At 43.9% G+C, this 26,438-nt stretch overlaps 1 protein-coding gene across 1 annotated transcript in view; it reads right to left on the reverse strand.

Annotated features, from left to right (window-relative positions):
• Nucleotides 1–26,438, reverse strand: part of LOC8026475 (probable methyltransferase TARBP1) — a 41,805-nt gene that overhangs the window by 3,906 nt on the left and 11,461 nt on the right. Inside the window, exons 10-23 of the mRNA XM_029974168.4 lie at nucleotides 25,790–25,927; nucleotides 25,188–25,351; nucleotides 23,329–23,533; nucleotides 20,264–20,431; nucleotides 17,635–17,801; nucleotides 17,384–17,455; nucleotides 14,564–14,795; nucleotides 12,900–13,052; nucleotides 10,922–11,196; nucleotides 8,940–9,021; nucleotides 7,851–8,016; nucleotides 5,455–5,646; nucleotides 3,894–4,018; nucleotides 113–249 (exon numbers count right to left, since the gene is read on the reverse strand). Coding sequence (XP_029830028.3) covers nucleotides 113–249; nucleotides 3,894–4,018; nucleotides 5,455–5,646; nucleotides 7,851–8,016; nucleotides 8,940–9,021; nucleotides 10,922–11,196; nucleotides 12,900–13,052; nucleotides 14,564–14,795; nucleotides 17,384–17,455; nucleotides 17,635–17,801; nucleotides 20,264–20,431; nucleotides 23,329–23,533; nucleotides 25,188–25,351; nucleotides 25,790–25,927 — 2,276 coding nt within the window. The remainder of the gene's footprint in view (nucleotides 1–112; nucleotides 250–3,893; nucleotides 4,019–5,454; nucleotides 5,647–7,850; nucleotides 8,017–8,939; nucleotides 9,022–10,921; nucleotides 11,197–12,899; nucleotides 13,053–14,563; nucleotides 14,796–17,383; nucleotides 17,456–17,634; nucleotides 17,802–20,263; nucleotides 20,432–23,328; nucleotides 23,534–25,187; nucleotides 25,352–25,789; nucleotides 25,928–26,438) is intronic.

Below are 26,438 nucleotides of genomic sequence, written 5' to 3' on the forward strand. Positions count from 1 at the left end.
AGATATCGCTGAATGAGCGATGTTTTGGGGTCTTGCAGCGTCCCGCCTATTGCTCCATCCTTGTTTTTGTGAGCTCCATATTTCGGTCCAGCATCCCTTTAAGTATACTTACCCCAGCAGCAGGAGTGTCTTTTTGGGAAACCGGTATTCGTGAAGAGCTTTGCTTCCGGCCGTCTGCTCGGCACCGACCAGCGTGTAGCCTGCATTCCGCTTCTCCTCCAGGTACTCCTTGAGTTGGTGAGGCTTCACCTGCAGAGGATGGTCAAATGACAATAGGTAAGACGGGGCAGGAGAGGGCAAATATTTTTTTTTTGTCGACAGGCAGTGGCTGCACGAACATCGAAACGCCATTACGAAATTCGTTTAAACCTTTTTAAAATTTCAAGAAGCAATAAGGACCAGGGAGCAGATTTTTTTTGGCACAGAGAATTAAAAATTAACTTAAAGGGCAACTTTGGTGAATATTTTCGAATTTGGAATTATGACTGTTTTCAGCTCAGTCAGTGTCCCTAAAATACAAGTTTCTGTTCTTCTTTCTTGTTTTTCTATATTGTATGAAGTTTTCTATAGTTCTACAGTGTATGAAATATCACGGCTCAAAGTTTGGTTTTGGACGTCTACGGCAAAGCCGAAACTATCTGCTAGAAAGGGATGGCAACACTGGTCATCAGCTGTACAACCATGATGCGTTTTCACCATGAATACGCGATACAACGTGCGAAATCAACCGCAACACTACCGCAATGTGACGTCACAGGGGTGCTGCGGTACGCGCCACCCAGTGTTGTTTGACTAAAAGCTAACCCTTTTGCCACCCGCTAGAGAGTAGCTGGTCGCATCTTTAAAATCGGTGTGAGTGGAGTACGCAGCTTCACACTGACGTAACATTTCGGCTGTGATCATATTTCGTGCAACTAAAGCAATACCAGTCATTTATTTCAATTTAGTTTCTGACCGGAGTTGACCTTTAATTAAAGAAAAAAGATTTAGCTGCTAGATTAATAAAATTTTTCTACAGGTGTCTTGCCTTTCCTGAGCAGTCTTTCTTTCTTGGGTTATAATTAGAAAACCTTTACTTCCTCCGACACTAAAGGTCCGTTCACATTTACTTGCAACTGAGTATACAACCGAGTGAGACAAGAATGGTTTTTTAAGCCTCTTGCAACCGTTTACGACCGGATGCGCTGCTGCGCTGTGCAGCAGCGCATCCGGTCGTAAACGGCATTGAGACAGCGAGGTCAGCGTCATAAGCCGTCACAAGCCGTCATGGTCATAAGCCGTCACAAGAGGATTCAAAGACAATCTTGTCTCAGTCGGTTGTAATCAAACGCAAGTATATGTGAACGGGCCTTAAAGGCAAACTACAGAGTCTAGTCGAGCACTTCAATTTTCTTGGAAGAATGGAAGCATGTAGAGGACCTCATGGGTAGTAAAAAGGCAATACCGGCAGTTCTGTGACTCTGCTGTCATCAAAAACTGCTCTGAACTGTATGCCCACTCTACACAAAAAGCCCTCTGCGCAAAACACATTGCCCTAAAATACTGAGCAAGTGCCCACTCGAAAGTTGACGATAATCCTAAACAAAATGGGAGCAGAAATCCAAGAGCAGAAGAGCGGAACAGGCACGCGGCAGGGTACGCTCTTGTTTGGTGCGATGGAACGGTATGGAAGCAGTATAGAGGCCCGTCGGAACCCCTGTACTGCTCCTATATTGCTAGCGCTCTCGTCAAGCCCACTTGCGCAGAAGCTTGCACGTCTAGTTTTACTGCTATGCACCGACAAATATGCGCATTACGTTCCACTGCCTTGCACCAGCGTGCTTCTTGGGCTAGGAAGTTTGCGGCGTTGGGTGCTTGGTATGTCCTTCGCCTATACACTCCGTGCGACGCGACTGGCGCGCCGCCGCGCGGCCGGTACCGAAGGTAGGCAGTGAGCACCCCAGAGAAAACGAAACCGAAACCACGCCGCGTACGTTGGTACGCGTTGAAGTCGGAGTGGTGCTGTTGCGCTGGGTTCACAGCATGAAGTGCTGCCTGTGCTGCGTCATTAAGTGCTTCAATAGTTATACGTCGTATCTCGTGGAGACAAAGTTTCACAATTTTTCACCTCGCCGATGTTTTGTGGGACAGCGACAACGATGGAGCCGTGCCCTACCATGCGAGAAATTTGGTGTCCCGATCATATCTGCCACTGTGTCGGCACGGCTGACATATTCTACACTGCCGCTTTGCGCTCTGCGTTTGTTTTCGTACCAGTAACGCCTACATGTGTCAGCGCCGATGGGACGAACTGAAATGCCATTCCACACTCACGGGTATGCAGTGCCAATTTCGTTGGAGGAATGCCCTCCAAAGAGATTTCGTCCCCATCGTACGTGTCGATGATATTTCCGGACAAATATGGCACGCAATCTGTACTTCATTAAGAAAGATTTGAACGGTAAAAAAAGTGACAAATATAAATCTAAAGAAAACAACCATGAAACTCGGAATCACTGGAGAATCGGCGTTTGAGTATGGAAGTTTATGTGGTGTGCTTTCTTACTTGATCAGCCTACTTTTGGATGCGGAAACACTGACACCCCGAGTTCTGTAGACAACCATTTTTTTTTCTCGGCTTTAGAGCCACCTATCGCAAAGTGGTTCGAACTGGAAGTACCGTCCACTGGTCCCTTCCTACCTGTAAAGTGTGCACCTCCCACGATGAGTGGTATTTTCTGACAGCCTTTGACGGTCAAAGCCAGTTCCCATTTAGTTACGCCACCGAAACTAAATTTCCACCTGGTTTCGCTATGCCAACTATTTTTTTATAATAAGTGTTGTGCCAAGTGACGGTCATGTCAAAGTACCCGTGGGCCGAAAATCAGCACCTAGCACAACAGGTTACTACAGAACAGCTGACCGCAAAAGCCCTTGCCGGCCAAACCGTGTGTTGGCCGACAACTTCGTTTTCTCGGCTTTGGAACCACCTTTCGTAAAGTTGTTCCAATTGGAAGTACAGTCCACTAGTCCCTTCCTACCTCTAAAGTCTCCACCTCCACCGACCAGTGGTATTCTCTTGACAGCCTTTTCACGGTCAAAACCGGTTCCCATTGAGTTACGCCGCCCAAACCAAATTTTCACTTGGCTTCCCTATGCCACTTTTTTTTTTTTTTGTATAATAAGTGCCGTATTATGTTACTGTCAAGTCTAAGCACCTGTATGCCCAAATCTGCACTTTGCGCAGTCCACTATAACACAACATTTTGGGTCCAATATTGGATATACCGTACAGCTTTATTTCTTTATTTGTTAGAAACAACTTTCACACCTGCCGTCTTAATGAAACTTGGGACACTTCGTGCAGAAACTTAGTGGACATCTCACTCGCCTCCAATATCATCGTTCCAGCAGTCCTACGTTTACAGCGACGAGCGAAATAAATTTCCCACTCAAAGCAATTATGGTGGCGGCCGTCTTGCTTTTCGGAAAATTGCTCCAACTCCTTTTTTGGCCGCAACTAGAGGAATTCCCCCGAATAACGGCTTAAACTCAATATATAAGAAGAGGAGAACAGCTAAATGCCCTTCTTAGGTCTGCCCCAGCATTCATGCAACGTCACCCTTAACGTATCGGCTCAACAAGCAAAAGTTTCGTCCGTGCGCGCTTCCGCCGTCACAGCTTGGCATGCGAAAAGGCGCCGCAGGCTGCTGAACGTGCCTCACGGTCGAACGCCAGCCCCTCCGCTAGCGGCGCTGCGCGCGTTTCTCAAAGCGCCCCCTATAGTTCCCGCACGGAGTGTATATTTGAAACCTTTCAGGAGTAGGGTGTGGGCTCTTTGCAAAATGGACGCATGCTCTGTATTTGATGGTATCTAAGCTTGCGTCAGCATAACACTGGGAAAACCGGATCACCTCGCTCAGAGCGATCCATTTCTCGGCGGAGACACTCAGCCCCTGGAACTGCCGGTCCTCGGTGTGCTTCAGGGAATTAAGGACAAATTCGGACACTCCAAAGACTTCGCAGGTCCTGCAAAGGCCTGTAGAAAAAGCGTAGGGAAATAAATAAATAATCGAGCTCTACGAAGCAGTATAGACTTCATAGAAGGGTACAAAGGTAGGGTACTAGAAAGGAAGGGTACACACAAAGGGTACTCTACCCTTTGCACGGGGCATCAACCTCAAAGTGTGCAGGACATAAAACCTAAAGGGCACACAGGAAACAAACTTCACTGGTAGGTCTCAGCATCGGAGTAAAGCGTAAATATAGATAGAAATATTATATTAAAAAAAAGCATTAAGATTAAAATGAATACAATCCTCTATCTAAAATTTGTAGAATTAATGTATTTAGGATAGAATTGAATCACCTGCATCGAGAAACTGGTTCAAAATAAAAAGAAAACAGACTATTTTGGAAAGGTCAGCATACATGCCTCTTACACAAGCAATTGGACTACTTCTTTTGCATCATTCAATGCATTTTATAGCTTCAGTAAAGCTGCATCATCAATTATTTCTCCTTCAGTTACAATACCTTATGCTACGGGAAAGTTTTTCTCCTTGATGGCACTTCCATTTACATATCCTCTCATACTCTATGGTCAACGATAGGCTAAGAATTCCGTACAAGCTCCGTAGAAGTGTGATCGCAGGCAGAAAGCTTGTGCCGGAGAAGGAGCACCTACTGAATTCTTAACCTGTTGCCGACCATAGCCTAGAGCAGCTCCGACTCAGGGTTTTTTGGTTTTCCCCTCGCTTCAATAAATCTGGCTCGGGGATTATTTTTCAAAGTTTATCAGTATATACTGTGTATACCTTAATCGCGGAACCCTAGTTATACCGTCCCACAAGGTTAGTAACTTAACGGACAACTCACTCCTCCCATTAAAAGATGCGAAGAGAGAAAGGAAAAGAGTTTCGGACTTGACAAAAATTCGGCCGGTCGGCCTTTAGGAAATCTCGCTGAAAAGGCATACTAATGCCTTTTCAGGTGAGCTGATCTAAGACCGACCCATGCACCGTTTCGCGTCAGGTCCGGCCGCAGCCAACGCTACAACTGGACGGAGCCGATCGAGCTGCGCCAAAAGCGTCTAGCCATGGTGCTCGTCGACTTTCGGCGTTTTCCATTAGCGGCCAAACCGACAACGCGCACAAGAAGCGCAGAATCGCGCCGCGGTCGCCAAGCGCAATTGGTTTGGCTGGCAACAGCAAATGTACAAAGACGACAAGAGCCACGATGACTCACTTCTAGCGCCACTTGATTGTCTCCGTCGGATTGCGGCGTCAGCTACGGTTAGACTTAGTGTCAAACGGAGTATGGTAACCCTCGAGAGAGAGGGAAAGATGTGCAGACGAACGCAAAATGTAGAATTTTACGTTTGCCCGTTCCTTGTCCGTCTGGCTCCAGGGTTACTGTGCCAGTCATTCCAGTTTCTTCCTGGTGGCGGTTGGCTACGATTCCACTTCCGCGTACCTCCGAGGTTCGGAATGCGGTCGATAAGTGACGCCACCACGACCAATCCGTCCCGGCATGCCGTCTTCTTGGCTGGCCCGAGGTCGTCGTCGCAGGGAAGGTCGCAGCCGGCCAGCATCTGTTTCCACGGCGTGATCTTCCTCTGGTAGTCGTCCTCGCAATCCACCGAGACCCCCGCCTCTTTGTCACCAGCTGCAACAAGAAAGAGCGGGACAGAAAACTCTCAAACGCGTCGTCACACAAAGCGTAATGAGTTCAATTATTTGCGACATGAAACCTTCACGTCGCAAAAGATGCAAAAAAGATGTGAGAAACGAACGTGCTGATCAAACTCTTTTGCTTGGACGGAGCCTGACCACTCAAACAACAAATGCCCGAACCTCGGCACCTGGCGTTTGGATTACGTCAATCTCTGCTAGCTGAGCACGGTCTTTATATCTTTTATATCTTTATGTATCTTCCCCCACGGTTTTCCATGACCGTAATCGAAACATTATGTGCATTGCATTTTCAGTCACCGAGAGTTCCTCTGACCCACTTATTAGTTTTATTTCTCGTGACCACCGCCAGTGTATTATTTGCGGCTTTTGGTTGACCAGATTCAAATTTGTTAAGTCTCACTGGAACATGCTCAGCCCGCTTTCGGCCAATGGCGCTTGCTCATTTGCCTCCTATGCTTCCCAATAAATGGCCAAACTCTCTTAATATGCAGCTCTATATTCGAGCCGAGCAGGGTTCGAACCCCACTCCTTCGCCACTCCGCCACATGTGTGGCAGTACTGTAATTACTTGCATAATAAACGCACTCGCATAATAAACGCACCCCTCACAACGGGCATCAATATTCTGACCTTTTTTTTTTCCCTCCTGTAATCAATGCACCTCCGATTTTCGGATCCGCGAGTCTCGAATTGCGTCCAATTTAGCAAGTTACCAAACCAGTTTTCTTATGCCACCAAGTAGTCAGGCCAAGTCAAGTCAAGCCAAATCAGGCTGCTCTCGTAATGGCCGCAAGTGCATAGTTACAAAAGTGATCAACCGTGAAACCGAGTGTCGCGCACACTTGACGAAGCTTGGGTTGAGGAATTACCGAGCCCCAGACATTCTTTGCCTACCGGATGCATTGATGTCAACAAGCCGCTGTCTGTGGTCCGCTTTCAGACAGTAAAATCGTGGAAGTGGTTAGGCCTAATTTCACATACTCCGGGTAAATGTGTTTATTTAATCCACAACAGAATGGTGCAGCGAGGTGCACGCTGTGCTGTAGGCTGAGAGTGTCTGGTAGTTTCTCCATGAACGAAACTTGATTCGTGCAAGCGGGCTTCGGGGGTCGGCGGTTGGACTTCGTACGAGTTCTTGTCTCCGTGAACGAAACTTGATTCCTGTGAGCGGGCTTCGGCGGTCAGGGGGCATAGTCTCGCGGATTATACCTGTGCGTGCCCACCGGATACGAGCAATATGCATCGCCTAAGAAGGGTCGTGTTGCTTTACGTGCTGAGTGAGCTTCGTAGGGCGCTTTTCCTTTAGCAAAAAGCACCCCGAAAGCGCCCTAAAAAGGTTTGCAATTTATAAAGCATGGTTATTGTGGCGCGCCCCAGACCAGCTGTGGGTGCGCCTCCATCACTGGAGACGCGCCACAGTAACTTGCCGTGTCATATTGACACCTAATATGACATTTGCACCAAGTGTGTAAATGCGAAAATTTTACCCCGTGTAATGACCCCCCCCCCCCCCCCCCCCAAATATGTGTTAATTTTTCAGAAAAAAAAGTGTATTCGTTATGCGAGTAAATACGGTATGTCTCTTTTTCATAGTTAACCAAACTAATATTTGGCAACCTTCCCTTATGTAATGCACCTCAATAACATGCCTTTGAGGTTTACCAAACTTAACTGAACTGAAGAGGCCACCCTCATAATTCTTGCTCCTTTTTACGTCTCATTTTTTTTTACCGACTGGCTGACAACCAGGCAACAAATGATTTCTTGAGCTATCACTGGCGATCAGCCAGTCATATCCTGCGAGTAACGAGGACATGTTACGGCACACAGGATTGGTCATGTGATACAAACACAAACATTTTGATTATCCTTATCCAGAAACATATACCATGCATTATACAAGTCCCCAAGACACAAGAGACTATACTTCGCATCACCATAAAGTGATAACAGCAGGCCGTCTCTTTCAAATGGCCAGCCCTTAGCATGTGCTCGCTGTCTTCTATCGAGATTTATGAGCGTGAACACGCTCGAAGTTCCCAAGATGCCAAAGTGTTATCGAAGTCAAAAAGACTCAAGCTAGAGCAGCACAACTGATTGTCGGTAGCCATTCTTGTCCTGTCAATAACTAGAAAATGTTTAGATTGGCAGACTGTCCAGTTTGAGGCTACACACCTTCGAGCCAGTAGCTTGGCTGCGACGCAGATAACGAGTCATCCCCGTTGTGCAGGGGTACGGCCACTTTTCCCACAGCGCCTGAAAGCACGCCGTCGAAGACGGAAACTGGCACGAGCTCTCGATCCGTGAGGCCGGTCAGCCTTGGCAGGTCCCAAAAGATGGTCTTCCCACGTGAGAGACACGCAGAGAAAAGAGAAAATAAAAAATAAAGCCATCATTTGAAACCATCATGAAGCTGTTCGACTTTTAACCGATCGTGAAGTACTTTGAAGCCATCATGAAGCCATCAAAAAAATAAAATAAAACCATAATGTTGAATAAATAAAGAACAAAGGCGGGAATGAAGGTTCAAAGGCAAAAGCCTAACTACACGCAGACTTAGTATGATAATAAAAATAAAGAAATGAAATATTCTTTAGTCCTTCAATATGTTAGGCAGTTTGCAATACATAGTTTGTGCCTGTGTTCTTCAGGAGGACTGCACCATAATAGACCCTTCTCAAAAGTCCATGAAGCAAACTGGCGGCTGCCATACTTTGGGCATTGCTCCATGCGTGAGACGTGTGATTGGATCTAAGTTCACGCTGAGCGCTGATGCAGCACTCAAGTCCAATTCATTTGGCCCGTGCCTAATGCTGATGTAGTAGTAGTGTCCAATGCTTGTTCAAAGCGCACGTCCAAGATGTGGCGGCCTCAGATGATTGGCGCAGCAGTTACTCGAGGGCGCACACTTTTTAGAAGGGTCTATTGAGATGAAAAGCGACCAAACACCGCAACACACCGGGCATGTCGTGATGTCCAGTCAAGTTTTTAGGGGTGAAAAGGGCCACATGCGATATTAATTTTCGGTTTCCTATTATACTTAGGGCGGATGGATTGAGTTTGCACCATAAAAAGAGGATCTTAGATCCACTTTAGTGCCCCTTTAAACACACTCTGAAAATAAAATGTTTAGAAAAATAAAGCAAAACACTTTATATCATTGTGTCATATAAATCTAAGTGTGAATGGCCATGTATGGTAAGGCTCTCACCCTTGCAAGTACATGAATATGCTTTGGATTAAAACATTTTGGGTACAGCCTACCTGCAATGTGAAGTGGCTGCATGCTTTGAAGTCCTTGAAGTAGAAGTCAGTTAAAAGCTTCTCCACATTTCTTGACCAGTTTCTGGGAAAAGAGCATGACAGGGAATGTGAGCTACAAGCTGAAAGACGATGCCACAGTACTCAAATTACATTACATTTAAGCAAAGAAAGCCTGTACAATTTTAGATTGACAGACTACAAATGTCCAGTCATTGAAAGTGACTGATCATGTTACAACTGGCTACAATCAGGCTCTCAAACATGGCCAATATAAAAAGGGGATCAACAGGTGATCCCAAGATGACAGGCGAGTAACTTACTTTTGCTTTGACTGACAAACTTTCATACTTTGCTTTTTGAAGTTTCGAAGTTTTAAAACAAACTTTTAATCATTGTTTTAAAAACTTTGATGAAATCTTCCAAGTGGTCACCAAATATGTTTGCCATCCGATGTAACAATCACCTTATCAAAGTCTCTACAGAAAAGGGCACATATAACTACAAAAGCCACAAATCTTATTTTCTCCCACCCACATTAACAGAGAACATACCGTAATATCCCAAGAGATAGTCCAATCTTATTTTTGGCATGATTTACTATATTTTCTGAAACACCAAAAGGCGTCCCACTTCTAGTAATTCAAGGTCCCTGGCCAAAAATGACCTCCGCAAGGACGGTGTTAACCACAGGATGAGATAAGCGAACATTGCTTACTAGAAAGGACAGTCATCTTTGGTTCCTGCGATCACTAGTTTTGAGGGTCACAAAATCTAAGACTACCATTTTCTCAACTTTTTTTTATGGTGCACCAAAAGTTAGCTTTACCTTATTTTCATCCGATTTGCTGTCAATTTTAGATGGGCTATCTCTCAGGATATTACGGTAAGTTGTTCTGCATCAATTTGGCAAGAGAATAGGAACCTTCCGATGTAAACTACCCCCACGGTCTGAGGCAGACAAGGAGGATAGAAAAGTAGGAGAGGGCATGACGCCAGCCGCGTAGCCTCCACGAGCCATGCTCCCTTGACGCCTCGCCTCTTTCTCATTTTGCTCCTTACTCTCCTCACTTACCATGCCAACGTGACCACATCACGTGACCGTAGCTAGCCTTCGTCTATCTATGGGGTACTAGAATACACCACAGTCTAGCCTTCGATCTAATAAAACCTACCGGACGGAGCGCGCGCAAGCCTGCAAGGAATCTTTCTACAATCAACCATTCATCTCACATGTGACATGTCACACGCACCAAGTGCCAGAGAGATCTACAGTCACGTTGGCCACAACATCGTTTAAACTTTTTATGACTAGGCTTCACCAATATTGCAACGTGCCTCCTCCTAGTACTTATAACCACCTTGGAGGCAGATGCCATCCTTATCTGCTTGCCAATGTTTATGTTACCACAAAAAGCAGAAGCATCACATTCCCTAGCCCTAGTCCCGAAAACTAGAAATGATATCCCCAATCCTACAGACACAATCCCTAGAACAAGGAAATGTATTTCAATTCCATAGACACATTTCCTACTAATAGGAGTTGCGTTCCAACCCTAAGGACCGATTTCCTGAGACTAGGAGTTATGTTCCAATCTCAGGAACAGACTCCCTAAGACAAGGAACACATTTATTTGAAGAAAGAATAGTGTCCCAATCCTAGGGACACATTCTCTGGGACTAGAAATTGTGTGCATATCTTAGGAGTGAATTCCCTGGGACTAAGAACTGTGTCCCAATCCTAAGGACATCTAGAAACATATTCCCTAGGGCAAGGAATTGTCTCAACTCAAGGGCACATTTTCTAGGACCAAGAATTGTGCCTCAATTTTAGGGACACATTGCCTAAGACTACAAATTGCGTCCCAACCCTAAGGACACAACCCCTATGACTATGAAGTGTGTCCCTAGTTCTAGGTACCTTTGGGACATATTGTCCCTTCGCAAAAGGTTCTCGAAATCCCCAAGCAGTCTGAATGGCTCACCCCATCTGCACGCCACGTCGTAGGCACGAGAAAAGTGGCCCGTATTTCTCCAAGACTGAGCCGAGCCCAAATTTCTCACTCCACTGAGACGCTAAGTGGAGTGCCGTCTGTGCGTACACCCTGGCATTAAAGTGTTGCCCCATGGCCCAGGGTAGGATGACCGGCAGGTAGGAACTCAGGTGGTCTTCCAGGGCATCGGGGTCTTGAAGGCAGGAGCCCAGATGGACCAGGACAGCCAGGAAGGAGCAGACGCTGCCCGTGCGGGCAACGCCCGCCTGTTGTCGGAGGAAAAGGCGGTTTCACTGAATGTTGTGCAATCACTACCGCGAGATACGTGATGAAAAGAATCGCATGACATAGACATTCTGTTAAATATGTTGAAGGTTTGATAGCACTTGGTGGAATTTTTAATGAGCAGCCCTCTCTATCAGAACGATGTGCAGTGTAACACGGGGCAGGAGAATTGTGAACGTATAAAAGACTTCTCTCTTCATCGATGCACGTCTTCCTAGGGGCATTGCATCATTTTTCCTGAAATGCCACCACACATACAACCCGACCGTGAAATGCCTCTGCACCCGACTACATTATTATACTAATAAATAATTCCTATCCTACTTGACCGCCCCCGTTCCTACATACTGCAGGGGATGGGAGGAGAGAAGAATGTTAATACATCGCCCTACCCACCCCTGCACTAAAATTGACAAAGCATAGTGCGCGTGTTTGAGTTTTAGACATTGTTAGGTTTCGACCACTCTCCCATTCTCGTTATTGCAGCGATTAGACACGGGCCACTACCTGAATGCCTGCCTAGGCACTGATTGTTGCAAGCCAAAATTGAGCGCTCAAGCAGTCCTCGTGTACAATTTATGCACTGCACTCGGCTATCGTCACTATGGGGTAGTCCCCATGACTCTGCCATCAAGTTTTGCAAAAAAAAGAGACGCCGCGACAAAGGAGCTTCTTGGTCAGAGGCATTGAATACGAGCATCTGGGGTCAGAACAGGGCCAGTAAGTTTGAGCGTAGCAAGGAACATTCCAACCAGATTTGGGTAGTAACGCGTTACTAGTAACGCGTTACTGTAACTTTGTTACTTTTTTGGTAACTTGTAACTGTAACGAGTTACTTTTTAAAAATGTAACTCGTAACTGTAGTTCTATTACTTTTTTCTAAGTAACGATGAAAGTAACGACATTACTTTTGTCGTTACTTTTGAGCGTTTTATGAATAATATGTCACTGAACAAGTGCAATTCAGTCATTTCTTGCACTTTCCAAATCGTCTATTCCGACATTTCGAGTGTCAAGTTAGCCTTGCACAAAGTTGTGAATACGTTCTTTCTCACGAGTCACGACTCACGACCCGAATATAGCCACGTGTAGATTTTATGAAAAAATATCTAGTTATCTTTACACACGCGCTTGTACTTTGTGACTGAACACTTACATCTTAGTGTCTTGAAGCACCACCTATGTTGTGGTTTTTCTTTTTTCTGTGCAAACGCTTTTTAATAGGGTAAATCAACCGTGAAACAACAATACACGTGAAGGGCACTGCGCATGTCTCGTATTTTGATTAGCGCCACTACTCCGCACTGCCCATGTTTCGTATTTTGATTTGCGCCACTACTCTGGCGTGGAAACTTTCAAAAACTATATAACTTCAAGAAGCAACTGCTGCTAAGTTACAATATGAAGTAAAAAGTGTACTTTTTTTAATTTTATGCAATAAAACGTTGTGAGGGCGTTTTCTAGTTTTTTCTTAATTTTTTTTTTTGTTATAGAAAAGTAACTGAAAAGTAACGTCGTTACTTTTTAAAAGTAACTGTAACTGTAACGAATTACTTTTTAAAAGTAACTTACCCATGACTGGTTCCAACCCTACATCATTCAACTACCTCTTTAGGCCTACCGTAGATGCTACAAAAAAGTCGTTGCAAAGAACTGTAGGTACAGAAGAAGAATCCCATCTTGCCTGTTCCATGGCTGGCTCCAGGGTGGGCCTAAGCCGGGGGTAACCAAGGAGTATCCTCACGGCCACCCACTCCAGAAGGCAACGAATCGAGGGCTGCTGACTCTCTTCCACCAGCTCCGAGTAGACGTTTTCGAGTAGGATGCGAGAGGTTGCCTTCCCGAAACGGAAAAAAATAAACAAAAATCTGGTGAGATGGTTTGCACTTAGGTCCCCTGGCACCATCTCTAGATGCAACAGAATGTCATTTATTTCTTTCCCTAATTTTTGGTATTTATGGGAATAAATTATATGCTATAAAATAACAAACGGTCACTGCCGTGCACGAAACACATATGGCATCCACAGCAGTACCTCAGCAATAACAGCTATCACTGTAAAATCTGGCTTCGTTTATTCTTCAGAAAAATGGGAAGAAATAAGGTTTTTCTTCAATGATTTTTTGGCTACTAAAACTGACGAGTCCTTGGAAAGAATACTTATTTCAGATTCATTTGCATGAAACGTAAAGGAATAAAACCATCTTGTCTCGGCCATCTGCTGTTCTTTCGGGGTCATCTACTTTCTTGCTGATGCTGTTCTCACATTTTCAGCATTTCTTTAACGTTTGTTTTTACTAATTGGAGGTCTACCTTGAGACCAAACTAAAATCCATTAGAGCCACTAGCTTTGCATGAACATACAAAGCTCCTTATGCAGCATTTTTAAATTCAGGGACAAATAACTTTTTAACAGGAATTTTTGATGTTTCTACGTAGGGTGTACTCACATGTTGAGACAACATTCTACCTAGACGCTCAACATTGATAATAATATAGTAATATTATATTAAACAGGAAGTTAGTTGACAGATTGATTGATTTGTTCACACCCCCAATATGCTTAATTTCGGTTAGATCATGTTCATAAGGTCGAAATCCCATTCTGTAGAGCTAATGCTCTTTTTCAGTCATTTCTTCGACACACATCAGAAGAGTGGATAGTTGCCTTCCAATATAAACGGCATCCATTGAAACTCACAAACAGTTAAAGAATGCTATAGCCAATATTGTAAAACTAAAAGCCATAGTACCATACTAATAATAACTGCATTTTGTTAGTTTATTACCATAGCTTGTAAACACTCAACTTTAATGTCTTCGGCCGAGATATACTACTAAAACATCTGCAGCTTTTTGCAACAGTATGCGACGTGACGGCGATAGCTGTTATTGCGCGTAATAACAGTCACTTTTATGCACACCCACTCTTTATTTACTCGATCTCACACAACACAGCCTGGTAATCACTAAAGCATAAAGGAAAGGGAACAGACCGCACAACAAATGAGTAAATGACCCTGCCCAAGACTAAATCGAGACAGATACCACTAAGGGTGGTGGGTTGCTTCAGATCGGTACGTGCAAAACCGAGTTCTACATCAAGAAATCTGTAGCAGTGTCCCCCATCAACTGTAGAGGTAGAAGACACTGCCGTCTGGTAAGAGGCAAGCGTATGCACTGGTGCCTGGCCTCCTAGGGCGGTGCGCGTATGAGCGCAAGTGAGACAAGGTTTTTCGCCTGGCACAACACCGACGCCACGAATACAGCTGGGAAGTCCTCGTAACAGCTGTCGGCGTAATATACACGTAAATCCACAATCTTTTCAGAGACAAAATACGCACATACCTCGTCCAGAAGATGAAGGAGGCAGAGCTGCGATTGCCAGATCCTGTTTTTGACCCGATGGATGGTCGAGTTGCCGAAGTAGCGCTTACGCGTGGACGACACTTCCGCGTCGAGGCGGACCAGCGCCTGGGAGAGTTGGGCGGCCGTTGGAAGAGCCAGCTCCGAGCCGGGCTCCAGTTGGATCAGAAACGCTATGCCACGTGCGCGGACCTCCACGTCGGCCTGATGTTCACTGAAATGGATGGCACGGGGTTCCGTATGGCGTGGTCCACAAAGGGTCACGGCAGCGAATTTCACAACCCAATATACAGGGTGTTCTTTTAGCCTTTAGAAATTCGTTTAAAAAAAAAGCCGTGAAAGCTACATCGATGCTGTCTGTGCAGGCAAGTTATATGGCCAGGGGGACATAATGTAGGGGCTGATCGTCACAACAAGTCGGATAATTAACTAAGATTTGATAATGAACTTTTTAGTTAGTGGTAGTGAACACATGGTTTCAATTTTAAACTTGTTGAGCATCGTCAGAAACCACTAAATCAGTAAATTTGAGAAAGATATGGAGTGCGTGGGAAGTGCAGTCGTACACAGGCACAAGCCTTGCGGCGCGAAATTTGCACGATGAGGGACGGTAACATCGTGCGGGCTCGTTTTCACGCTGCCAGCTTTGCACCTGTTGCATGAATTGTAACTTTAGTGCACCACCGCACTTCCCACACACTCCAAGTCTTTCTAAAATCTGCTATATAGCGGCTTTTGATGATGCTCAGCAATTTTCTAATTGAAACCCATTTTATCCAAAAAACTTAAAAAGTTAGTCAACAATTTTTTATCAGACTTATTTTGATGATTAGCCCTTTATATTATGTCCCCATGGCCATATAACTCACCTACACAGCCACATTAGTGAAGTTTTCACTGTTTTTTTTATTTTTTTAAACTGCCTGTAAAGCAAAAAGACAACAAAACAATAACACCTTGTAGTAAAAGAACTTTGAAAAAAAAAACTACCTACAAAAAGAAAAGAAAAAAAAATAATTTCTGTTGGTGCATTTTATGCAATGGTGCAACTTATATGTTCTTTTTTTCTTTTTCTGAAATAGGTATGGACTTTAACTGTGCAAACTTGCTGCGGGGTTATATTAATCGTTTATTTTGTTGGAGAGATTTTTTGAAGCGGCTCTCGCCTGCACATATATCTCAATCATAACACATATATGCGGGCTTATCAATCAGTGCAAATTTGCTATATGGACTGTAAAAAGAGGCGTGACTTATAACAAAGGTGCCACTTATATAGCAACTTTTTCGTGAAAACAACCATTTACAGGGCGGTGATTTAGAGACAGGAAAATATGGTAATTTAAATTAGCTTTACTACACAGAGATTTCAGAAACAAAACTGTTTTGGAAATTTTGTAAAGTTAGTAAGGGCATTTGAGGTAGTGATGGAATTGAATACTTCTGTGGTAAAGATACTATTCTTTTTGGTAAATTGATAGTAACATAAAAAGGTTTTACAGAAGCGAAGCTTTCTTTTTGTTACTGAGTACTCTTTATTACACAAACTCCTTGGTTACGATTGGTCATAATACAGTGAAACCCGTTTAGAACGAACCCACAAACAGTGAATTATTGTCAATATCGAGCTCACGGAAATTTTAAATAAAAATGCATGTAACAAGCACTTTTTATAACGAACAACACATAGGCTATATCAGGGGTGGCCAAGCTGACCCGGGCTAAGAGCCACAAACAAAAGCACGAAACTTCCAAGAGCCGCGAGGGGAGGGGGTGCAAGTTTTGTTAAGGGCAATAAACGAAACTCAAACTACTTTCAATCTATCTGAGTCAAAAGCAATCCAACTGTTTGTTTAGTAGCAGTAGCACGAGACTACCAAATCGAATGCTGTCTTTCGATTTAAAACAAGTTCCATTTCTCTTTTTGAGAAGGTGCTCGTGTGACCGGGAAGAAGGCGGTGGAGTGCGTGTGTGTGTGTGTGTGTGGGGGGGGGGAGGAAGAGAGCCGCGAGCCGCACTCTACCACGAGAAGAGCCGAACTCTACCACGGGAAGAGCCGCATGCGGCTCGCGAGCCGCAGGTTGGCCACCCCTGGGCTATATCAAACTTTTCCCCCCGGGAACGTTTCCAAAACACACAAACAATCGTCTTCTAGCCTGTCCCTTCCCTTCCCCTTCCCTTCCCTCCCTCGCTCCCTCCCCCCTCCCTCCCCGCCCCGCCCCGCCCCGCCCCCGCCCCCGCGCCCCCCCCCCCCCCCCCCCCCCCCCCCCCCCCCCCCCCCCAAAATAAAAGAAAGTAGGAAAGAAAGAAAATTCCAAATGCTCATGCCTCGAACAAAATTGAGCGAAGAGAAGCGATTCAGAAGGGAAGAAATAAAAAAGAACATTGTGCACGCATGCGTAGAAACAAAAAACTTTTCGTCCCAAAGCGGTTGCCCACGAAGAGAAGCGATTCAGAAGGGAAGATAAACTAAAAAAAAAAAAATCAGCACGCATGCAAAAAAAACAAAAATTCTAACGCGTTGTCACAAGGCGGAAACGAAGAGTTGAGAAAGAAAGAGAAGCTCTCACCTTACAACAAACACATTGTGGAAGTTCGTTGTAAATGGTTTTTGCTATATCGAACTACTTGCTATATCGAACTGATCGCAGTGTTTCCTGCTGTTTGTTCTAAACGGGTTTGACTGTTTGGTGCAATTTAATTCACAAACACTAAAAATGGCTGTATGGTACTAGTGCAACGAATATCGTTTATAGCAACATGTCACCCACCCAAAAAGTATTAAAAAGCATAAGTTTTTACCTTTCCAGAAGCTGGTTGACAGAAAGGGAGTGGCCTCGCGATGTCACAAACGCTTCGGCATCAAACACGATTCTGCACGTCAATCAATCAATCAATCAACACTTACTGCAAAAACTCTAGAAATGCCTCCAATGCCCCAATCATATAAAGTCGCGCTGCACAACAAAGTATTCGCGACTGACGAAAGACTACTAAGTCACCTTCCACGCCCCACGTTTAAAACAAAAGTAAAATGATGGCAGATTACCCACCTCTGGTCTTTTCGGTACACAGGGCCGTAAGTGAGAGCCTTCACCATGACGTCGACATAGTCTATCATTAGGGATCGGTTGCTCTGCCAGACACTGATTAACTGCTTGATGAGGCTGTTGAATACCCCGGGCATCACTTCGCCCAGATCCACAATTTCTTCCAAGTACTGAAACAGACCAGGTAAACCAATTACTTACTTTATTACACAATTTCTCACATGCACGCTGCATGAAATGAGGTTAAACTCGCCTCCTTGCAAAACTTCTGGCGATACAGGTAAAAGCGGGCTTCGCTATACATACCAAGCCCGTTTGATAACAAAGTTATGATTTGGTGTGATTTTGCACTGCGACCCATCCCCCTGTTGGGCCAAAGGTGCAGTAGTAAAAGAAGGCACTGGAAATTAGTTTTTTATCAAAGGAACAAGATGAATCTACCAACCACTTTGTCTTATGCCTTCAATGTATAATCCATAGTGTTGATATTATATTCAAAATACTTTTACTGCCTGCTTTTGGAACACTATTGTGCTAAAATGTATGCACAAGGAGTTTCTTTAGGCTTCACAAATTTTTTTTAAAAAAAAGCTGCGAAAGCTACACGAAAGAAGTCTGTGCAGCCCAGTCATATGGTCAGGGGGACATAATACAGAAAAAGGGTCTTAAACTCATTCGAGTGTGGGGTCCAGACAGCCCACCTCAAAAGGTCAAGGTTCAACATCTAAGGCGGTGGGGGCGGAGAGGGGGGAGCCGTAGTTGGGTCAAGAGATTTTTTAGAGAAGGGACCTTGTGCTTTCAGCTTTTTGTATCTCGCAATTTGGCAGTGATATCTTTAGTAGGGATTCGTTTGTAGCACTCCTTTTGACCCTTACCTGATGCGGCCACAAGAATTAAAATGACACAGCCCCTCCGACGTGCCGGCATTTTTTAAGCGAAACAAGAGAGCAAGCACACTGTCATTCCCGTTTCTCAATTTACTCGAGAATTACTTCAAGCTCAACATGTCTCGAAACAAAAAAGCTTCATTGGACAGTTTTTGCTTTCCTGAGAATTTTTGATAGCGCAAGTCTCAGAAAATACTTGTATTTTAAGGGTGATATTTTCTGAAGGCAAAAATCTCGAGCTTATAGCTTTATCTTTGGCAGTCGCTCCTGCTGAACAAGAATTCGTGCAGCCGAAGTGCGTCCTTGAGCAAAGAGCTCGCACTTGCAGCCTATTGGCGGAATTGCCGTACAGGTGATAAACACTATAAAAAGCTGGGAAGCAAAAATTAAAACAAAACAGGAGACAAATGAAAACAGAACAATATTAATGATGACTTTGACGAGCGTGTTGGGGTAATAATCAATATAAAGAAAGCAAAACACAAAAAGAGGACAGAAACAGACATATGCAAGCTTTCGTGTGAAAATGTTATAAAAGTAAACCTATGTTTCGAGCGGATATGAATTGGCGACATGTGATTATTATGGTGCATGCCATTTGGATTATTCGAGATGTGGAAACGGGGGCTCGCAGCCGGGGTTACCTGCGGGCCGTGTCCCTGCAAGTTGCAGGCCGCTTGTTTGAGACTTGTGATATAGCGGGCCAATCGTCACGATTAGTCGAATACTTAACTAAAATCTGTTAATTGTTCTGATTAGTAACTTGCTGAGCGTCATCAAAAACTGCTAAATTAGTAAACATTAGAAAGACTTTAGACAAGTGGGAGGTTCGGTATGCTTGGTAGAAGAGCATGTTGGTTTAAGTCAAGGATGAAGAAAGAATAAACAATTAAAACAGGGACAACACAACCACATCTTTTATGAGAGATGTGGTTGTGTTGTCCCTGTTTTAATTGTTTATTCTTTCTTCATCCTTGAGGTTCGGTAGTGCACTAAAGTTACTACTCCTACAAAACAGGCGCAAAGCTGGCGGTGCAAAAATGCAAACAATAAAAAAAAAACAAAAAAAAAAAAAAACCTGTGGGGGCATTTTCACTTTTGTGCCTGTGCACAAGTGGTAAATTTAGTGCACCCCTGCACTTCCCACGTGCTCCAAGTCTTTCTAAAACTTTGAATTTAGTGGTTCTCAATGACGCTCAGCAAGTTTTTAATTGGAACAATATAATCATCTTTACAAATTAAAAAGTTAATGAACAAATTTTAGCTAATTACCACACTTATTGTGGCAATTATTCACCCATATTACGGTATGTCCCCTTGGCCATATAACTTACCTGCACAAAGCTCATTAGAGCAACTTTTACGGCTTTTTGTTAACTACTTTGTAAAGCCTAAAAAAACATTGTGCGAGGACATGATTTCTGCAAATTTTGTGAATAAAAAATACAGCGAAAAATAGATGCCGCAAATATAACATTTCTATGGTAACTAATACACAGCGTAGCAATTCGGATTGCAAAATTTAGTACTTGTAAAATATTCCTGAAATTCCCACTCGGCCAAATTCGCGCCATACCAAGCCTGCGAAAATAAAGTTGTCTACAGTAATTGGAAACTATTCTCAGTCACGCTTTATAAACATGTTACTGGTGTCATGCTAAAGACACAATACTGTCTATTCCTCGGTAAACAAGCATGGAAGGGCTCTGTCAAGGACTAAAAGGCAGGCACGCCATTGAACTCACGGGACCAACAAGAGACCTTGAGTCGGAGAGCAGAACGGAACTTCGGAAGGCGAGAGCGATGAACGTCTCCACAGAGGGGCGGAACAGGTCGCTCTTTTTCAGGTCCTTGCAGGACTGCCAGCACACCTGGAGGCACTCCGACAATAGCTGCTTATCCACGTCCTCCATCTGGAAAGGAAGCGACGGAGAATGATCGTCCGAATGTAACCACACTTTCTTTCAGTTTGTGAGCTGAACTGGAGTCTAAGACATGTTACGCTGGGAAAGTGCAGGTTTTCTTTCTTTATTACCGCATTTTTCAGTCTATGGCAGAGCACAAGTTTATCTGCTTTTGCACGGGTTGTGGTGGCGTCAGAGTGCCAGCTCTGATTGGCTCTGATTGAAGGATGGTGGGTAGACCTCAAAGCAAGCTGACTTGAGGTCTACCCACTGTCCTCCAATCAGAACCAATCAGAGCTCGGCGTTTTAACGTCACCACAACCCCTGCGAAAAGAAGCAGACGAACTTGCGCTCCGCGTTGGTCGTACCCCTTATTCGCGACTCCGGCGAACTATAGGCGGCACGCTGGTCAGGCAAAATGGCGGACAGAAAGCCACCCCATACGTTTCTTGTAGAGACCACCATACATTTCTTGCACTGCAGCATAAAATCGGTGTTACATATGAATGCAAAGCGATTTTTCGACGCTAAAAACCTTCCTCTAGTCAGTGCATAGGAATGGCACGGCGGAAGCATAAAAATAATTACTGGAAACAATGTTTGTTTCTATCCTGCCTACGAGAGTCAAGCAGCGATAACAGACGACAAAGTCGAAAAGACCTCTGCTCTTGAGCTTCTTGGCATTGCCGCTACGCAGCATAGATTTTGCTAAAATAGCCAATAAACGGCTGTTTAAAAAAAAACAATGTTGTTACATAAATCACACTTTTGTAGTCTTGTGCGAATAGAGGATTTTGAGTTCGAAGCAAATAGTGGTTTTGGCCGAATATTGTTGATTCGAATATCAAAGTTTTCCCCTGCCTTTCACTACCCTTGCATAATGCTTAGATGAAAATCCAGCTAAACTTGTGAAGGTTGTTCCACTTGTTCATTTAAAAGCTAAGTTTGATATATCTATATTTATGAACTGAGACCTTAAAAGGTCCAATGTCTTGGGATGGCAAGCGAACGACGGATTGGACATAAAATAAATCCTATAGAAATGGCCAATTGAGAAATGGCCAATCCTATAGAAATGGCCCAATTGAATGAACTTAAAATCTTGCTGTATAAAATATTCTTTCTTTAGTCTTGAGTCAAAAAAAAATGAATCGCGCATGATGAACGCAGGTTGTAAGGGCACCTCCACCTGACATAGTATGCTCTTGCATGATCGTTAGTTTATTTTTGAAACTTTAACTACAATGCAGATATACAGATTCACAAAGTTTGCATTTATTATCAAAGACAGCCGGAACGCGTGCGCCATCCCACTTTGAATTTATGTTTTTCTTCCAAGCACGCAATTGCGATATTCACACTGTTCCAAGTGTTTATCGCGGCGGGTTGCCCCGTTGAGTGTGCTTCTTACCGAGCACCGATGTAATGCAGAGAAGCAACACCCGCAAAGCTCGCTTCCGCGGGCATTGCTTCTCTGCAGTGCACCGGTGCTCGGTAAGAAGCACACTCAACAGGGCTAACTTGCCGCAATCAACCCTTTGAAAAATGCGAATAGTGCAGTTCTTCTAGAAGCGAATATCGAATAGTGTCTTTGTACTACTCCGCCTACGGGGCGCTAAAGCTATGAAAGACTCATCGGACGAAGGTGCCGGTGTTCCATGGCCCAGCCGGAGAAGCCGTCTTCCCGAGTGCACCCTGTCTGGTTTACCCGGTGGCGAAAGGACAGACAACCGTCCTGTTCGAGTGTTGGCAAAACGTCTGACCGAGCGCTGGCCTCGAGGCCGCCAGTGCGTGGCACCTTCTTTTATTACAAAACTGATGTCCGTTGTTATGCCATCTTTGACAAAACTAAAAAGACCGACAAACGTAAATACTACAGTCTTATTCGAAACTACTATTTGAAATTTCGAATATTCGCACAACCCTACACTTTTGTGTAGAGACTGGTTCACACACTTGCGACTGGTTGCAACTGAGTGCCTTAAAACTTCTGGGGATCCTTTATGAGATGCCAGGCTGGCGCAACCTATCGGGCTAGCCGTGTAACAGACGTCATTTTTGTACATTTAAAAATATTTTTTTTCATGCATCATTTTTTCTTTTTTGGCCCGCAAACACTTTTGTCAATGTTATAAACGACAACTTCTCATAGATAGTATATGTATATATTTGATCTCTCAAATACTTCAAAACCTTCACCAGCATCCCTTACAACGAAAGAAAATGAGCCAGCATGTTCTCTCGTCGTGAGAGATCGGAAGAACTCGGTCGTAAGCAGCGAAAATGCGTGAACAGGCCTTGAGCCACACCTACACATTTGTACGGTTGGTGCAGCAAACTGCACCGAAAAGCCCGCATATGTGTACCGTAGAATACTGCGCATCCGCCCATTCCACATTAAGCGCCCATTCCCAAATCTGTAAGATCTGAGAAAATATGCACAGTGCATTTATATGTAAAATTGATGACCTGGAAAGCGCCCATCCCCCATTTTTTTTGTGATTATCTCCAAAGTTTGAGTGGGTGCTTGCCCGTTATTTTACGGTATTACAATCGCAATATGCGCACGAGCAAGAAAAAGTTTCAACGCTCTCGTCGATGAGTTGAACGAGAAATATAATACTTATGGTAAATTCCCGCAGCTAAGGTCCATACTTGTAGAAAATAATGTGTATAAGTTGCACTTTCGTACAAGAAGCAGTGACAGAAATCTCTAAAAAAGATTGTGAGTCATACGCTGAAAAACATGGTATGTGGAAAATGATGGCGACGTTGCCAATGTTTTTGCGGTTCTCAGTGCACGGCAATGTACTTTCGAAATTCCTCGACATTTCCGCAGACAGACAAACTTCCCGGATAATCAATAATTTCTAAGGCCTTCCCTAATGGGGAGAAAGCCTGCTCACCAGAGACAGGGTATGTGAAACCGCTCTCAAGATGTAGAGGCAGGACTCTTGAGACGCGGTCTCGAGGGCTTCTACGGCCTCAACGAGTAGCTTTCCACGGCGATCGTCGGCAAACAAGCGCACTGCCGTCAAGCTCTCCCATATGACTTCAGTCACCGTCGTGACCAGAGCCACCCAACGTGACTTTGTGACACGGTCTTGGATTCTGCAAACGACAATACACAGCCACAAACACCCATGTTTCTTGTCATTCCACAAAGCTTCTGGTTTTGCCTGCACAAAGGCCCACTACCCTTAGCGTCATGCTTCGAAACTTAAGAATAAATATAAGTGGAGCATTAACTAGGGTTCGGATTCGTCGCCATTTACCTCCATTGTTACGAAAAATACACGTGCTGATACAGTGAAACCCGTTTAGAACGAACTCACGTACAGCGAATTATTGTCGATATCGAACTCATTAAAATTTTACATAAAAATGCATGTAGAAAGTAATCCGTATAACAAACAACATATTGGCTATATCAAACTTTTTCCCCACGGGAAAGTTTCCAAAAACGCGGAAACAGTCGTCTTCTGGCCTGTCCTCCCTTCCCTCTCCCTCCCCCCCCCCCAAAAGAAAGAAAAAAGTAGGAAAGAAAGAAAATTCTAAAAGCTCAAGTTGCAAACAAAATTGAGCGAAGAGAAGCGATTCAGAAGGGGAGAAAGCTAAAAAATACACTGCATCAACGCGCAAAAAAAAACAACAAAAAAAACAACATTTTCACCTCAAAAAGGTTGCCCACAAAGAGAAGCGATTCAAAAAAAAAAAAAAAAAAAGCTTTAAAAAAAAACAAAACAACTGCACGCATGCAAAAAAAGAACAAAAATCTCATCTCTTCGCGGAACCGAAGAGATGAGAAAGAAAGAGAAGCTCCCGCCTTTCAACAAACGCATCATGGAAGTTCGTTGTAAATGTTTTTTGCTATATCGAATTACTTGCTATATCGAACTGATCGCAGCGTTTCCTGCTGTTCGTTATAAACAAGTTTGACTGTATTTTTTTTTTTTGTTCGTATTTCTCAGCATTTATTCCCATGATACGAAAAATACACGTACTAATATATATTTTATAAATTTAATATGAACTGAAATAGATTTAGATCAGGTGGCCGTAAATTCTGAGCACATATGATCCCTCTTGTTGCATACAGCTAATAGTGCAAAAAACAGTTGCCTGCACCCTAAGGCACCTAAGTACAAAACACAGGCTTTCTAATGTTTAATGGCCCCCAGAGCAAAAAAAAAAGGCTTGAGGTACACCTAAGCACTTCTTATGAGTTGTGAATGCGAAAGCATACACGTCATTCTTCCACTCCCTTATTTCGTCTGCAGCTTATCTGAGTCGACAGCACAGTGTGCCCTCTCCTCGCCGCTGTGACCTTGGACGTTTTGTGTTACCTGCGCACTGGCGGACAAGCAGCGCCATGGGGTGGCAGTCGTTGAAACTGACGCGCAGTGGCCAATAGGGGCCTCGTCGACGTGTGCCAGCCAACGGGACCGAAGCCGAAATCCATCAGCTTTACTCCGCTCCTTTGGGATTGGGGAAACTAGGTGCTGTTTGACTAGGCTTTTCACGTAGTTTCATAGCTGGGGGCTGGCTTCACTTGGAGAAAAGATTTAAGCTGTCGTTTGGTGCGGCTTCAAAGCTGATGACGTCGGCTCGCTCCATAAGACAGTTACTGCTTTCGCACTAATAAATAGAAGCGCGACAACAATAAAAAATACTCCCCTCTACAATGCTTCGGCGCTTGAGGGTATGTAAAATAAATAAATAAAGATGCTTGATAAAAGGCCGTTCACCAAACAAAACTGCTTACATCCATTCAGGAGGCTTCTTGAGCGGTTTGCCAATGCCTCCCCGGTCGATTACTTTGGATAGAAGTTCCTCGACGACGCTAGCTTTGCTAGGAAAGTGCTTCAAACACCAGCGCAGGAACCTCCAGCGGGGCACAGTTGCGATGGACACCGCATCATCCGAGGCCTACAGAAAACAACAAGATGAAGCAAAACAAAGATTGGAGCAAGGCAAAGTATGATGCGCAATAAGTTTTCACTGCTACATCGACACAAACACGTACCAGACAAATGAACTCAATAGAAAAAAGAAAACTCTCAACAGTTTTTGTGCAAGTAAATATAATCATTTGTTTTTGAAAGAATAAACAAAGGGACACATTTTTCGACTTTCAGCAGTATGTGTTGAAAGCTGAAAGATGTGTCGTATTCGTCCCTGTGTCTATTTCTTCAGTAACGTGTATTTCCACCGACATGCTCACCTTCTAAACATAAATATAATCATAATACTATAAGGTTTCACAGAAATCACTCAATAAAAAAATAACCCAGTTCGTTTAAAAAAAAAAAAAATTGTAGTCATGAAAGCATGCATTCCAGAAAACAAAAAGCAAAAACGACTTACATTTGCGGGCAGCAACTGTTCATGACACAGAGCGATTCCTCCATTGACAAAATTGTACAACAGACGGCTGTACTCTTTCTGGGTCGAAAGTACATCCAGTAGCTGGTAGAACTTCTGTGACGTCTCAAAGTCGTCTAACTGCAAACAAGAAAGCGACAAATAAGTGGCAAGCACGGCCGCTTTGAGAGGTCACTTTAGCTACACGCAACAAGCCACCCTTGTCATGTAGGGCTAAGAAGTTAATGTGGAAATGCCAAATAGCATCACAGGCAACAATGCGACGGCATATATCATCAGCGTCCTCCTCACAAACAGAAAACATTAAAACAAAGCTTATTTCTGTACAGGTTTTGCCTATGTACAACATGGCCTTAAAAAAAAAAATGTAATGCTTTTTTTTTGTTTTTTTTTTAAATTAAATTATATGCGTTGCTGAACGCTCACCTAAATGTAGCTTTAGCAGTCCACACCAGATGCCAAAGTTTCAGAACTAACTGCTATCTTATTAAAAAATTATAAGCGATTTTCTAAAAATTTCAGTGGGAAAATGGGGCTGTTTCTGGTAGTTGATGCCATTCAGCTCCATCTATTTGTGGGCTTCGTAGGCTGCAATTTTCTCACTGAACGTTTCCAAAAATTGCTTATAACT

The sequence above is a fragment of the Ixodes scapularis genome, unplaced genomic scaffold (genome assembly GCF_016920785.2).
Source record: "Ixodes scapularis isolate PalLabHiFi unplaced genomic scaffold, ASM1692078v2 PGA_scaffold10__122_contigs__length_95168666, whole genome shotgun sequence".
NCBI lineage: Eukaryota > Metazoa > Arthropoda > Arachnida > Ixodida > Ixodidae > Ixodes > Ixodes scapularis.